The following is a 15,698-nucleotide window of genomic DNA, read 5'->3' as shown; positions in this document are numbered from 1 at the left end:
GTACAGGACCTGCGTGCCTGAGAGCTGCTGGACGGTGGTGCGGTGGTGCTGGCGCGCCCTCTAGGGGTCGAACAGCGCAAGTTTGGGGCCAACCTCCTGCACTGGCCCCTCCAAGCCGTGAAGTTGTGTTGTTCCCAGGAGGGTGGTTCTCAGACTCGGCTCCGGTGCAGGCTGGACAGGACAGGAGGGAGGCTGGGGTGTGAGCCCCAGAGAGCGATGGGGTTGTGACAGACGGGGAGAGAGAGAGAGAGAGAGAGAGAGAGAGAGAGAGAGAGAGAGAGAGGGAGAGAGAGAGAGAAACATCAGTTTGAGAGAGAAACGTTGATCGACCGCCTCCCGTACATGCCCCAACCAGGTTTGCGCCCTGACCGGGAATCGAACCCTCGACCCTGTGGTGCACCGGACGATGCCCCCGCCCGCTGAGCCACACCAGCCAGGGCTGTCCCATCTTAGTTTTTTACTACCGGCCATGCTCCCGAGGTCATTGGCTTGTCCGTGCCGGGTCTGCGTGGAGGAAACGCTGCGGGTCATAATGCTATGATTGCGCACATACACACACACACACACACACACACACACACACACCTCTTCCAAAGTCCACACTCAGCGTGTGCTTGGTAGACCGGCCTCCTTCTACCACCCCGTGGGTGTTGGGCAAGCGCCATGGGCCAGGGCCTCCCCCCGCTCCCAGCCTCACGTTACGCCTTTACCAGCTCAGCCCCCGGGCACAAGCAAACAGCACGTCCATCTGGAAAGACGCCATGTGCTGGGACAGTGAGCCACACAGACTCAGGGCACCAGGAGGCGAGGGCTGGGCACGCTCTGGGCTTACCCCCCCCACCCCCCACCCAGTCCCAGACCCTCTCCGGACTGGGACGTTGTTTCTCTCATCCTCTTGGTTTTGTTTTGTTTTGTTTTTAAATATCTTTTTATTCATTTCAGAGAGGAAGGGAGAGGGAGAGAGAGAGAGAAACATCAGTGGTGAGAGAGAATCATGGATCGGCCGCCTGCCACACGCCCCACGCTGGGGATCGAGCCCGCAACCCGGGCATGTGCCCTTGACCGGAATCGAACCCGAGACCTTTTCAGTCCGCAGGCCGACGCTGGATCCACTGAGCCAAACCAGCGAGGGGCGTTTCTCTCGTTCTTTATGGGGCTGAGGACATGGAGGTTGTGGAGGCGGGTGAGAGGCATTCCCATGAGCCTTTCCTTCCAGAAGCAGCACTCCCCACTGCCCCATCTATTTATTTATTTATTTATTTATTTATTTATTTATTTATTTATTTATTTAATTTTTTTCTTAATCTTCACCTGAGAATATTTTATTGAATTTTACATTTTGTAACGATTTCAAAGAGGAAGGGAGAGGGAGCGAGAGATAGCAGCATCAATGATGAGAGAGCATCATGGATCGGCTGCCCACCCCCCCCCCCCACGCCCCATACTGATGATCGAACCCGCAACCTGGGGCATGCGCCCTGATCGGGAACGGAACCGTGACCTCCTCGTTCACAGGTCGACTCTCAACCACTGAGCCACGCCGTCCAAGAGAGATTATATTTCCATTGATTTCCCCCCCCACAAGTTTCAAATATTTATTTATTTATTTATTTATTTTTAAATATATTTTATTGATTTTTTACAGAGAGGAAGGGAGAGGGATAGAGAGTTAGAAACATCGATGAGAGAGAAACATCGATCAGCTGCCTCCTGCACACCCCCCACTGGGGATGTGCCCGCAACCAAGGTACATGCCCTTGACCAGAATCGAACCCGGGACCTTTCAGTCCGCAGGCCGACGCTCTATCCACTGAGCCAAACCGGTCAGGGCTGATTGTGTAACCTTTTGAAGCTGGCGTGGCTTAAGGTTAGTAAGGAAAAAGGTTAGTGTTAATTTAGTGTATAATGGATTGTATGAGCAGGTCGGTTCACATGATCCTCAGGGAAATTCGGCCTTCGCACCCGATTCAGACACGTGGGGCCATTATTCCCACGGGAAGAGCCCTGGGGGAAGCCCCGCCATCTTCTCGCGGTAAACTTTATCAAAGGCTTCCGTCTGGGCCTCGGTGAGCTGATTTTTCCAGTCCCCCACGATTCCTGCCAAACACAAAACGTGAGTCCGGATCGGATTTACAAATAAGGGCTCTCCTGCATGCCCACCCCCCCCCTGCCCCCTGGGGATTGAGCCCACTACCCGGGCATGTGCCCTGACCAGGAATCGAACCATGACCTCCCGGTTCATGGGTCAACGGTCCACCACTGAGCCACGCCGGCCGGGCTGGTGTTCTTGCTCTAGATCAGCCGTGGGCAAACTATGGCCCGCGGGCCGGATCCGGCTGTTCTATCCGGTTCTCTTGCTCTCCCCTCCGCTCCTTTACTTTGAATTTATATTAGTTCACACAAACACTCCATCCATGCTTTTGTTCCAGCCCTCCGGTCCAGTTTGAGAACCCATTGTGGCCCTTGAGTCAAAAAGTTTGCCCACCCCTGGCTCTAGATTATGACTCCCAAATCGGTCTTCTTTCCTCTAACGCTCCACTTGTGCCTGGTACAGCACCCGGCGACACGACCCAGAATTCCCAGCTTGCAGTCCCCTTTACGTGAACGCTCTCCCCGTGGGCAGCCCAGCGTGTCGTCCAGCGTCATCATCCCTTCACGTTCGCCCCAGCCACTCGACCGTAAAAAAATCCAGGCCGCCCGTGGGGTCTTCCCAGTCTGCGCAGTCCACACCCTCGTCCCTCGTAGGCATGCTTGGTCTTTGTCACGGGGGTCTCAGGTGGAGCTAAGTCACAGGTCTCTCCACAAAGAGATGTGTCTCTCCACAAAGGTCCTATTGTCAGGCTTCTTCTGGTGGGATATACACTGAGTGGCCAGATGATGATGACCTCTGAACGCATAATAATCTGGCCACTCAGTATATATATATCACACAATCAGTACACAGTGGGAGCTGGGATTCCATCGTAGGAAGACTCCTGAGTCACTAATGCACCGTGCCTCTAATATATTGCACCGGGCCTCTAATATATTGAAATATATATATATATATATATATATATATATATATATATATATATATATATATATATATGAGGCCCAGTGTGTGAATTCGTGCATGGGTGGTGTCCGGCCAGCCTGGCCAAGGGGGAGAGACCATGGGCGGTTGGCCGGCCTGCCTGCTGGTCAAACTCCTGGTCGAGGGGACAGTTTGCATATTAGCCTTTTATTCTATAGGATATACACTGAGTGGCCAGATTATTATGCGTTCAGAGATCATCATCATCTGGCCACTCAGTGTATATTGTCCATATATGTGAGGAGATTGTCACGCTACATGTGCAGGGATCATGCTAGCACTGTGAGTGGAAACTCTTTGTAGAAAATTAGAGGCCCGGTGCACAGATTCATGCACCGGTAGGGTCCCGTGGCCTGGCCTGTGGGTATCGGGCCGAAACCAGCTCTCCGACATCCCCCGAGGGGTCCTGGATTGCGAGAGGGTGGTTCTCGGGTGATGCACCCCAGAATCGGGCTCCCTCCTCTCGGGTTCCAGGTGTGTAACCTGAGAACCGCAGCTGCCAAATCCCCGCAGCCCGGCAGCTCCTGTGATGTGCGTCTGCCCCCTGGTGGTCAGTGCGCGTCATAGCTACCAGTCGGACGGTCGGACAGTCGGATGGTCACTTAGGCTTTTATATATGTAGATAGGAGGGTCATCGACATGATGAGGAAATGGGCGGGACCAGATAATACACAAGAAATGTGTGGCTCGTCAGCAAGCCTTCTTGTTGCTGAGTTTTCCCTGCAACCTAATAAATACCCTAAACCCTCCCTTCAGCTTACAAAGGCAGGTTCCCACTTATGTGACTGGTGTACATTGAAATGTTTTTCTCATCCCATGTCTCAGGGCATCAGTAGGAGCTGGGAAGCGTTCACTGTCCATTTCACTCACGTCTTAACGTTAGAGACTCCCTCTTACCTTTCCTCATAAAACACGCTTTGCTGTGATCTATATGGATATCGGGGACGAGAGAGAAATTGCTCATTTTATTGTCCTTCATGGCCTGGAAGGTCACGTTCTTGAGGACGGAGTCCAGTTCTCCTGGGCTTAGCCTGATGCCCAAGAATTGGCTGACCTTCTCTACACTGGCTCTTAGGTCCTGGAATGAGAACCACACGGAGAAAACATGAAACTGAAATACAACAGGGAGAAAGGAAACAGGGAGAGAGTCGGGAGAGAGTGAAGGTGGGAGAAAAACGAAGAAAATCAGGAAGAGCGTGAGCTCCTCGTGTTCGTCTCGGACTGTGGTCGGCAAACCGCGGCTCACGGGCCACCTGCGGCTCTTTGGCCCCTGGAGCGTGGCCCTTCCGCAAAATACCACGGCCTGGGCGAGTCTATGTTGAAGAAGTGGCGTTAGAAGAAGTTTTAAGTTTAAAAAATTTGGCTCCAGAGAAATGTCCATCGTTGTCCTGTCGGTATTTGGCTCTGTGGACGAAGGAGTTGGCCGACCACCGGGCTAGGAAATGTGCGTTCTGAGAGAGTGAGTGAGTGAGTGCGTAAGCAGACTAGTAGCCCTGCGCACGAATCCGTGGGCCAGGAGCTCTCGGCGGGGCCTGGCCGCTCAGTGCCCGCTGCCCAGAGGCCCATCTGCGGCCCAGAGGCCCATCTGCGGCCAGGCGCGGAACGCTTGCCTCGTCGCCACGGCAATGAAGCAAACATTCTGCCAGGCTGCTCACGCTGCCCGCTCTCAGTGGCCGCCCCCCTGGGACTGGGGGACTCCGGCGGGGCTGAGAGGACTGGGCGCCACCACCTTGTGGCTGTGTGCGCTGCCATCTTTGTGACCGAGTGATGGTTAATTTGCATATTACCCTTTTCTTAGATAGGATGCTCCTTGGAGAGAAGTACGGCGTGGAATCCCGATGAATATTGATGTAATGAATTTGTACAGGAATCCCTTCCTGTCCGTCGATCTGGGAACATGGAACTACTTCCTGCAACCGTTGTGACCCAATCAAGCCTCACCTGACACTTTATCCTCAACTGCATTGCCCCTTGGTTCCCAGATTTAAAAAAAAAAAAATTTTTTTTTAGTGATTTCAGAGCGGAAGGCAAAGGGATAGAGAGAGAGAAACATCAATGATGAGAGAGAATCATGGATCGGCTGCCTCCTGCACGATCCCACAACCCCAGGCATGTGCCCCAACCTGGAATTGAGCCATGAGCTCCTGGTTCATAGGTCGATGCTCAACCACTGAGCCACAGCAGCCGGCGGGTTCCCCGATTTTTGCCGTAGAACTGTTGACAACCCCCTGTACAGTATAGATGTTGTTAAGCACCCCCTCAGTGCATGCATTAAATGTTGTAAAAATACATACATTAGAAAACCAGAGAAAGAACACGTGCCCACTGGAGGTTAATAAAAAAAAAAAAAAAAAAAAAAAGGCAAGGACCCTCGTTGGTCCCATTTCTGGGATCGGCTCTGACTGAAAGTATCGAATGGAAACATTGAAGAATGGAGGGAAGGTGGACGGCTACGAATGGAGTTGGGGAGAGTGAATTTTTTGGGACAAGCGTTACCTGATGCAGCTCCTCATATGATATAAATAGGAAGTTCTCTTTCCCTCTCATCTGAAGCCAGCCACCAACGTGGTCAAACCACGAGCCGTATGGCACTGCAAGAGAAGCGGGGAGAGACGGTGACCCCTTGATGATTCCGCCTTTTGTTGCCTAGCATTTCTGCTCGTGTTACTAGGAATTTTCTTTTTCTCTATTTTTATCGAACAACGTTGCCCTTCAGCGTTTCTTTGCTTTCCCTTTTTACTCTTTTTTATTTTTTTGCTGGAGGCCCGGTGCATGGAATTCGTGCATGGGGGGGGGTCCCTCAGCCCGGCCTGCACCCTCTAGCAATCTGGGACCCCTCGGGGGAAGTCTGACTGCCGGTTTAGGGCCTAAACCGGCAGTCGGACATCCCTCTCGCAATCTGGGACTGCTGGCTGCTAACCGCTCGCCTGCCTGCCTCATTCCCCCTAACTGCCCTCCCCTGCCAGCCTGATCGCCCCCTAACTGCCCTCCCCTGCCGGCCTGATCGCCTCTAAAGGCCCTCCCATGCTGACCTGATCGCCCCCTAACTGCTCCACCCTGCCAACCTGATCGCCCCTAACCGCCTCTGCCTCGGCCCCTGCCACCATGGCTTTGTCTGGAAGGACATCCGGAAGATATCCGGTCTAATTAGCATATTACCTTTTATTAGCATAGATTTTATGAGCAGGTGACTCAAGTGCTGGAAATTCTCTTCCTCTTGTTTGCATAAGAAATAGAATTCTAGCTCAGCCTGAGTGGCTCACTGATTGAGCCTCAACCTATGAATCAGGAGGTCACGGTTCGATTCCCGGTCAGGGTACATGCCTGGGTTGCAGGCTCGATCCCCAGTGTGGAACATGCAAGAGGCAGCTGACCAATGATTCTCTCTCATCACTGATGTTTCTCTCTCCCTCTCCCTCTCCCTTCCTCTCTGATATCAATAAAAATATATTTTTTAAAAAATAGAATTTTACACTTATAGCCTGGATGGCCAGGCAGTGGGTGCTCTATAGGATACTATAACATGAGCTCCAGATCTACCTGCGATAAAATTATTTTGAATTTTGAAGAGAATTTCCTTAGGAAATAAAAGAGCTAAACTTAAATTCCACCCAGTTTGAAGTCAATGTCTTTGTTTGTGGGTTTGTTTGTTTTTTCTGTGAATAACGAGATGTCATGAACTGTAGCAAACACATGTTGTTGTCTCTTCTTCCCTTCCCCCGGCCTCATGGCTCAGGGGTTGAGCATTGACCTATGAACCAGGAGGCCACAGGTTTGATTCCCGGTCAGCGCACATGCCCAGGTAGAGGGCTCCATCCCCAGTAAGGGGCGTGCAGGAGGCAGCCGAACCATGATTCTCTCCCATCACTGATGTTTCTACCTCTCTCTCCCCTCTTCCTTCCTCTCAGAAATCAACAAAGATATATATTTTATTAAACTCTCCCTTTCCCATGCCCACGCTGTTCGGATGCCTGTAGCTGGGGGGTCATAGGTCAATGATCATGTCACTGGATGTGGCTGTCTGGTCTTGAATAGGGCATGTGACGAATAAGGAGCATTTGACTAGTCTTGTAAGTCCAACTTCTTTTTGCTTTTGTATTTTTTTCTATCGGTGAAAGGCAAGTCACACACGAAGGTGTAAAGAGTCAAAAGAATTTCCCTTAGGTCGGTTTGCACTATTTTCCATCCCACCATCGACACTTGAGCGTGCCTCCTCCCCAGAGTCTTACCTCCACCCTGTGGTCCCGATGTCTCGAAGGAGAGCTGTGTGAGCGGAACAATGACCCCCGCCCCCATGGTATGAATGGACTAATCCCCCAATTCCCCGAATGTGCTCTTTCCTGTGGGAAGGGACTTGGAGGATGTGATTACGGATCCTCGGGTGGAGACAGTGTCTCGGATGATCCAGGTGGGAACCACGTAGTCACAAGAGTCCTCAGAGGAGAGAGGCAGGAGTGTGAGCATCGGAGAGCGGATGTGACGGCAGCGGAGTTGGGAGATGTGGCCCTGCACCACGGAACGTGGGCGCCTCTAGGAGCTGAAGAGGCAGGAAGCGAATTCTCCGCCAGATTCTCAAGGATGGAATGGGGTCCTAGCCCGTTTGGCTCAATGGATAGAGCCTTGGCCTGCGGACCAAAGGGTCCCGGGTTCGATTCCCGTCAAGGGCAGGTATCTAGGTTGGGGGCTGCTCCCCGGCCCGGGCTCTGGTCGGGGCACCTACAGTAGACAACCAATCCGTGTGTTTCTCTCACGTCGATATTTCTCTCACGTCGACATTTCTCTCCGTCTTTCCCTCTCTTCCACTCTCTCTAAAAATCAATGAAACACATATCCTCGGATGAGGATGAAAAACGAAAGAAAGAATGGAATGGAGCTAGGCCCTCACATTCATTCTAGTTTCTAAAACATAATTTGGATTTCTGAACTCCAGAGCAAGGACGATTTTGGGTGGTGGTTACATTTGTGATCATTGGTGATAGAAAAATAACACACTTCCCAAATGATAAGGGAAGACGTGGAATCTCCATGCAGTTTTGAATTCACTTTTTCTTTTTCTTTTTTTAAAAAATATATTTTATTGATTTTTTACAGAGAGGAAGGAAGGGGGATAGATAGTCAGAAACATCGATGAGAGAGAAACATCGATCAGCTGCCTCCTGCACACCTCCTACTGGGGATGTGCCCGCAACCAAGGTACATGCCCTTGACCGGAATCGAACCCGGGACCCTTCCGTCCGCAGGCCGACGCTCTATCCACTGAGCCAAACCGGTTTTGGCGAATTCACTTTTTCTACTTCGTGGGAGTGAATTACCTTTCCGCCTGTGGATGGCCCTTAGGAAAACGTTGTGGGAGCGAAGCATGTTGACGGAGAGCCCGGGTTATCGGTCCCACGGCACAGATGGCGCACTGTCAGGGGGTTGTGTAAACCGCAAGACAGGAAGACCCGAAGGCGAAGGGCAGGAACCCCACCTCGTTTCGAGTCCGACTCACCGTTTCCTCGAAGGAACCACTCAAAGTATTCTTCAAGTGAATTTGGATTTCTGGTGATTTTCAGCGTCTTGTGGAAATGATAACCGGAAATAATCACGTCTCTGGGATTTCTCATGATGTAAATAACCTTAAATGGAAAAAAAACCAACAACACACAAAGAAACAAGAATAAGTGTACCCATCTGCCCTGCTCAGGATGTGGGCCAGTGGAGGATAACCCACTCCCATTGAGGTGTTTGGCTCTACGTTCATCTTCCCTTCTTCACTGATGTAACGGGATTCATGGCGAACTCGCCCTACGGCACACGCTGACTTGGGCTCCATGGAAGGAGCAGTTAACACAAGCTGCATCGTGTCCGCCCCGAGGACAGTGTGGCTCGAGGACAGTGTGACCCGTGGCGGGCGAGGTTCTCCCACGGTTTGCGGGGAATTGATGTCACTACCACCTGGGCGCCGCTGGGTAGGCAGTTCTGGGCGATGGACCAGGAATTCTGAGTTTTCCTGGGACCATGACAACGATTTTCTACTCGGAGCTTTCCCGGAAGTTCATGTTCTCCGTCTCTTTCTCTGGAAATCCCTACCGTGTCAGCATCTCCCAGGTACGCCTCAGACAAACGCGATGGCCTTTTATAAAATTGAAAAGGGTGGCGTGAACGGATGCAGTACGCGGCTGCGAACGGTGCCGCCTCAGGAGAGAAATGGAATGGGGGGGCTTGTCCGATGCTCACTCCACAGGCGAAGGGCAGGTCCCGAGAAGGGGGAGCAGAGGGGCCTCAGCCCCTGAGCCCTGGCCGACGCCGGCCTTTTGTGGGAACAGGTGAGCGTCACATGGATGTTACTCTCTCTCTCTCTCTCTCTCTCTCTCTCTCTCTCTCTCTCTCTGTCTCTCCCCACCGCTTCCACTCTCTCTAAAAATCCATGGAAAAATATCCTCGGGCGAGAATCAAACAATAAATAAATAAAAATAGTAACACGGTAAACACGCTCTCGGTAAGGATGGTGATCGCTGTAGAATAAGTAACCCCCACAGAGATGGGAGGCCGAGTGCCTGGACGGGCCGGCGGGCCGGTGGAACGGTGTGCCTGTATCTGTGTGTTTGGAAGGACTGGGCCACAGAGCTTCGCGGGCTCCCTGAGGTGGGGGGGGGGTGGGGGGAGCAGCGTCTCTCCATCCCTCTTGGGTATCAGGGACTTGGTCCAATTGGATACCGGGGCTTCCCCTGTCTCCCCCAGCACCGCCTCGGTACCCCACCCAGTGCCCGTGGCTGGCTCCCGGCTCAACCGTGGCAGCAGGACCTGGCTGGCTCTGTGCCCACCTGCTGCTCTGGGGACCCCGGCCCGGGACGTCCCCCCCCTCTTGGTGCCTCCAGCCGCCCTGACCCCAGGCTCCTCCCCAGGCCCCACCAGAGCCCCAGGGCCTCTGTCTGTCTGTCTCTGTCTCCCTGTCCCTCTGCCTGGCTCAAGGTGTCTAAGTCTCAGCATCCCTCAAGCCCCCTGTCTCCTTTGGTCTCCGCCTGCCTGCCCTCCCCGCTTCCTGCGCCCCAGAGTCTCTGAGCCTGGGGAAGTGGGGGGTCTGGGACCTGCTCTCTGCCCCTCCTCCTCTCTCTCTCTCTCTCTCTCTCTCTCTCTCTCAGGCCATCGCTGGGTCTTCTCCCTCTTCAGCCCTGGGAGTCTCAGGACTGCTTGGCCGCGAGGTCTGGGGGCTCCGCCGCTGTCCCACACCCTGTTGGCCCTGGGCTCTGCTTCCACCCTCTCTCCCCCTCCCTCCCACATCCGTCACCTCCCTACCTGTCCCTCCCAGTGCAACAACAACAACAACAACAAAGAAAAGAAAAGAGAAACGTTTCCAAGCGAACAACTGGAAATGGAGGACCGCCTGAGTGAGACACAGGACTGTGGCGTGAGAATGTTTTCACGATGCTGCCTCTGCCGCCTCGAACAAGACGGCTTGGAGGACTTTCCTACCGTGTTTGGCGCCCCGTGTGTTTAACTATAATCTGAGATGAGACGAATTCCCCGTAGTGTAGCCCAGGTCGCCCAATGTTACCGCGCCCCCCCCGCCCCCCCCCCCCCCGCCCGCTTTGAGCTCCTGCAATTATGCACCAGAGGTCTGGGGATCTGTTGAATGTTAAGGACCTACCCGTCCTATATAATAAAAGCCTAATATGGCCCTGGCTGGTGTGGCTCAGTGGATGGAGCGTCGGGACTGCAGACTGAAGGGTCCCAGGTTCGATTCTGGTCAAGGGCACATGCCTGGGTGGCGGCCTCGATCTCCGGTGGGGGGGGGGGGGGCGTGCGGGAGGCGGCCAATCGGTGGTTCTCATCATTGATATTTCTCTCTCTCCCTCTCCCTTCCTCTCTGAGATCAATAGAAATATATATAAAAAAATAATTAAAAAATGAAATAAAAGCCTAATATGGTAAGTGTCAGGTCGTCCGGTCGGACATTCAACCAATCAAAGCGTAATATGCTAATGATATGCTAAGGCCTCTCAACTGCTCGCTGTGACATGCACTGACCACCAGGGGGCAGACAGTCAACCAGTCAACCAGTTGCTATGCGCACCAGCCACCAGGGGCAGACGCTCCAACTGGTAGGTTAGCTTGCTGCTGGGGTCCAGCCGATGGGGACTGGGCGAGACAGGCCAGACACGCCCTGATCATGCACCGGTGGGGTCCCTCGGCCTGATCCTGGAGGCCAGGCCGAGGGACCCCACTGGTGCACCAATTCGTGCACCGGGCCTCTAGTTGTTAATAATATCTCAACTGGGTTCCACAGGGGGGTGCCCACCCACATTTCCTCTGGAACCTAGGTGCTGGTTTACGACTGAGATGCCTCCCCCATGGCCATGCTGAGGAACTTGGTGTTGGTGGTGCAGCCAGGACTTTTTTAACGGAAGGCAGAGTGTCCTCTGGAGCAATACCAGGGAGACTGTCTGAAACAGGACACCGTGACTTGGAACAAACCTTTAACATATCTTCCTTTACTGAGTCACATGTTAGCCGTGTCCTGAAACACGGACAATCAGGACAGCCCTACAAGTGGTCAAAGGTGTGGCTTAGTGGCTGAACGTCACCTATGAACCAAGAGGTCACCGTTCGGCTCCGGTCAGGGCACCCCCTCCCTTCCTCTCTGAAATGAATATCCTTCTTATATAATAAAAGCCTAATAGGCTAAGTGTCCGACCAGTCGCTGTGACGCGCACTGACCACCAGGGGGGCAGAGGCTCCAACCGGTAGGTTAGCTTGCTGCTGAGGTCCGGCCAATCGGGACTGGGCAAGACGGGCCAGACATTCCCTGGAGCCCTCCCGCGGCCCCTCCCTGGCCCCGATCGTGCATCGGGGGGTCCCTCGGCCTGGCCTGCGCCCTCTCACAATCCGGGAACCCTCGGCAGATGTCAGAGAGCCGGTTTCGGCCTGATCCCTGCAGGCCAGGCTGAGGGACCCCACCAGTGCATGCCTTCGTGCACCGGGCCTTAGTATGAAAATGACATTACATTAGGAGCTCACCTTGGCCTTGGACGTGAAGAGTGACTTGGGGAAGAGTTGAATGGGGAGGTGGGAGGTGTAGAAGCGTGGGTCTTTCTGCTTCTCTATAAGTTCCAGCCCTTCATGGCTCTCGATCCACGGTGAACGTTCCCAGCTGACCACAGACTGCACCCAGCTGGGATCTCCCCTGGTGTGGATCAGATTGATGATCTCCTTCATCCAATTGGTTCCTGGATAAGGAAGAACAGAGTGTTACCTCCTTCAAAGGGCTTTTGACTCCACTGTGCCGTCTGAAAGACAGTGTTATTTGAGCTCCTGCAATTATGCACCAGAGGTCTGGGGATCTATTGAATGTTAAGGACCTACCCATCCTATATAATAAAAGCCTGATATGCTAAGTGTCCGATCCGCCGTTCAATCAAAGTATAATATGCTAAGGCCGCTCAACCGCTCGCTATGACAGGCACTGACCACCAGGGGGCAGACGCTCCAACCTGTAGGTTAGCTTGCTGCTGGGGTCCAACCAATCGGGACTGAGCGAGACGGGCCGGACATACCCTGGAGCCCTCCCGTAGTCCCTCCCCGGCTGGCCAACCTCCCACGTCCTTCCCTGGCCCTGATCGTGCACCGGTGCCCATGTCCATACATCCAACTGATGGCTTATTCCTCATCTTATTTTCCTTGTAGTCACATTCCATTGATCCTTCATTCTTTTTTAAAAAATATATATATATATTTTTATTGATTTCAGAGAGGAAAGGAGAGGGAGAGAGAGAAACATCAATGATGAGAGAGAGTCATTGACCGGCTGCCTCTTGCACGCTCCCTACCGGGGATCAAGCCCACGACCTGGGCCTGTGCTCTGACAGAGAATCGAACTGGGACCTCCTGGTTCATATAGGCTGATGCTCAACCACTGAGCCACACTGCCCAGGCTACATCTGCACTTTTTTTTTTTAATATAAACTTTTTTTTTAATGTTATTTTATTTATTTTTTACAGAGAGGAAGGGAGAGGGATAGAGAGTCAGAAACATCGATGAGAGAGAAACATCGATCAGCTGCCTCCTGCACACTCCCCACTGGGGATGTGCCCGCAACCAAGGTACATGCCCTTGACTGGAATCGAACCCGGGACCCGTCAGTCCGTAGGCCGACGCTCTATCCACTGAGCCAAACCGGCTAGGGCTATATCTGCACTCTCATACTTGCTTTATACATATGGGTCCTGACGAGGTCAGCAGGAGAAAGCATTGTCTTGCCCAAATATCTCTGAAGCTCACACACTAAATATACTGTCGAACCACTGCACAGATGCCCTTCTGTAACAGTGGGGAATTGTGTGACCCACCCCACCATGCTTTTGAATAGTTTCTGTACTCCGACTAATACGTAGTTTGTACATAAACAGCATCCTATATAATAAAAGAGGAATACGCAAATCAACCGAACAGCAGAACTACTGGTCGCTATGAAGTGTACTGACCACCAAGGGGGCAGACGCTCAATGCAGGAGCCACCCCACGGTGGTCAGTGCGCTCCCACAGGGGGAGCGCCGCTCAGCCAGAAGCCGGGCTCACGGCTGGCGAGCGCAGCGGTGGTGGCGGGAGCCTCTCCCACCCCCGCGGCAGTGGGACATCCCTCGAGGGCTCCCAGACTGTGAGAGGGCGCAGGCCAGGCTGAGGGACCCACCCCCCGTCCCCGCCCCGGAGTGCACGGATTTCGTGCACCGGGCCTCTAGTGTTTATATAAGAATCCTAGGAACGAACTTCAGAAGATACAGACGCCAACTTTTTCACTCATCCCAGATCCGGGAGGTTTGCCGACCTGCAACTGTACGTAGCAGGACGGTGAAGAGCAGGACGGTGCATACCAGACCATCCCTTGACCAAGGTCAAGGTCCTTATAGGAATGGACTGTGCTGGCCCGCATGGAGAGAACTTTTCATCCTCCTCCTCTTGATTGCTTTGTTCTGCTTTCCCTCTCCCTCCTTATGAAAACCTCTCTGCCTGAACTGAGGTGGGGAGATGGGCTTTGGACGAGCGTCCCCCATCTTCCTGAGGTGCTGGCACTCGAATAAACCCCTTTCCTTGTTCACCAGCGCCTGTCTCAGGAGTCTGGCTTTTTGCGGCCCCCCAGGCAGCTGAACCCGGGTTTTGGTTACACTTCCTCAGTATTTACGTTATTTATACTTACATTCCTTCGTCAAAACTTCATACCCCCAAAATATAGTACCGCGGCCAAAGTATCTTATGGTGCCATGGTTCAGAAATGCTGCCTCATTCTAACAATTAATACATCACTTTTGCCCTAACCGGTGTGGCTCAGTGGATAGAGCGTCGGCCTGCGGAATGAAAGGTCCCAGGTTCGATTCCGGTCAAGGGCATGTACCTTGGTTGAGGGCACATCCCCGGTAGGGGGCGTGCAGGAGGCAGCTGATCGATGTTTCTCTCTCATCGATGTTTCTAACTCTCTATCCCTCTCCCTTCCTCTCTGTAAAAAATCAATAATATATATATATATATTTTAAAAAATACATCACTTTGAACCCACTGCTTAAATGTTGCTTGCTTCTCATTTCTCTGTCACTAATCCTAGTCCTCAATATAGTTTCCCATCGAGCCACCCACTAACATTTAATCTGATCAGATTTACTCTGATCTCCTGCCCCTCCCTACTTATCCTTTGCTCTTAACATTTCATCATCGGGAACACCCAGTGATCTTTGCTCATGTGCTCTCGTCTCTCTGCTGTTTAAACGTTCGTCGTCGAGTTCCATTACCTTTGGACCATTTCCCGGTTCCTTAGTATGAACGTCAGGTTCCACGTTCATGTCCCATTGAAACATAGTCAGCCTCACCTCCTGCGACTCCCGGTCCTTACTCTCCATGATGTTCGATCAGGTTCCTGACCAAGCCCTCAGTGTGTCTCTCAGATCTGCTCCATTTCGCACGGAACCCGCCTGCTCTGTTCTGGCCTCAACGCTGACCCAGCCTCTCGGTGTGACCAGACTCGGGTCAGACGCCTCCGAGCCGCTTTCTTGACCAGACGTCGACGCTGGCTTCCTGTGCCCATCGTTACTCAGCTCCTGCTGAGTCAGTCATGAGACTCCTCCCACCCCGGAGAGCGAATGATGGTCCTTAACTGGTAACCCAGCTCCCCACCCCCTCAATTTCTTTATTTTTTTAAAAAATATATTTTATTGATTTTTTTTTTACAGAGAGGAATAGAGAGTTCAAAACATCGATGAGTGCGAAACATCAATTCAGCTGCCTCCTGCACACTCCCTACCGGAGATGTGCCCGCAGCCAAGGTCCATGCCCTTGACCGGGATCGAACCCGGGACCCTCCAGTCCGCAGGCCGACGCGCTATCCACTGAGCCACACCGGCCAGGGCCCCGCTTCCTTACCTGACTTTGGGTAGGACAGTGTGACGACATCCTCGTCCCTCACCACGAATCCGTCCCGCAGAGACCGTAGGTCTCTGATGGTAGTCGTGTGGAAAGGGAGCCCTTCAATCCACACGTAATCTGTAGCCATCCCACACGACAGCCTTCCAGGCTGGGTCTGCGTGTTCCGACTTATTTCAGCGATAGAGGCAGCCTCCTTGCTGTCTCGTTCCGAGCCCGGTCGTATATAAAGGG

General features: G+C 52.9%; 2 protein-coding genes across 8 annotated transcripts in view; one reads left to right on the top strand and one right to left on the bottom strand.

The window, feature by feature from the left end:
- Positions 1 to 15,698, top strand: part of LOC308234869 (sulfotransferase 2A1-like) — a gene marked incomplete at its 5' end in the record, with an annotated part of 64,902 nt that overhangs the window by 2,566 nt on the left and 46,638 nt on the right. The gene's annotated exons all lie outside the window — the stretch shown is intronic.
- Positions 1 to 15,698, bottom strand: part of LOC308234866 (sulfotransferase 2A1-like) — a 26,950-nt gene extending 11,252 nt beyond the window's left edge. Inside the window, exons 1-6 of one of the 5 annotated variants that reach the window (XR_013959149.1) lie at positions 15,465 to 15,698; positions 12,077 to 12,285; positions 8,568 to 8,694; positions 5,573 to 5,667; positions 3,974 to 4,154; positions 1,812 to 2,097 (exon numbers count right to left, since the gene is read on the bottom strand). Coding sequence is in view for 3 of the 5 variants with exons in the window: in XM_080643282.1 (XP_080499408.1) it covers positions 1,985 to 2,097; positions 3,974 to 4,154; positions 5,573 to 5,667; positions 8,568 to 8,694; positions 12,077 to 12,285; positions 15,465 to 15,594 (855 nt within the window). In the remaining 2 variants the exon portion in view is untranslated. Of the gene's footprint in view, positions 1 to 1,619; positions 2,098 to 3,973; positions 4,155 to 5,572; positions 5,668 to 8,567; positions 8,695 to 12,076; positions 12,286 to 14,836; positions 15,124 to 15,464 lie in introns of those variants that run through there. The other 4 variants (XR_013959150.1, XM_080643282.1, XM_080643284.1 and 1 more) reach the window with 4 other exon arrangements.

The sequence above is a fragment of the Plecotus auritus genome (assembly GCF_963455305.1).
Source record: "Plecotus auritus genome assembly, chromosome: 10".
Classification (NCBI taxonomy): domain Eukaryota; kingdom Metazoa; phylum Chordata; class Mammalia; order Chiroptera; family Vespertilionidae; genus Plecotus; species Plecotus auritus.
Note: the sequence above shows the minus strand (reverse complement) of the source record. Positions and strands in the feature narration are given on the sequence as shown.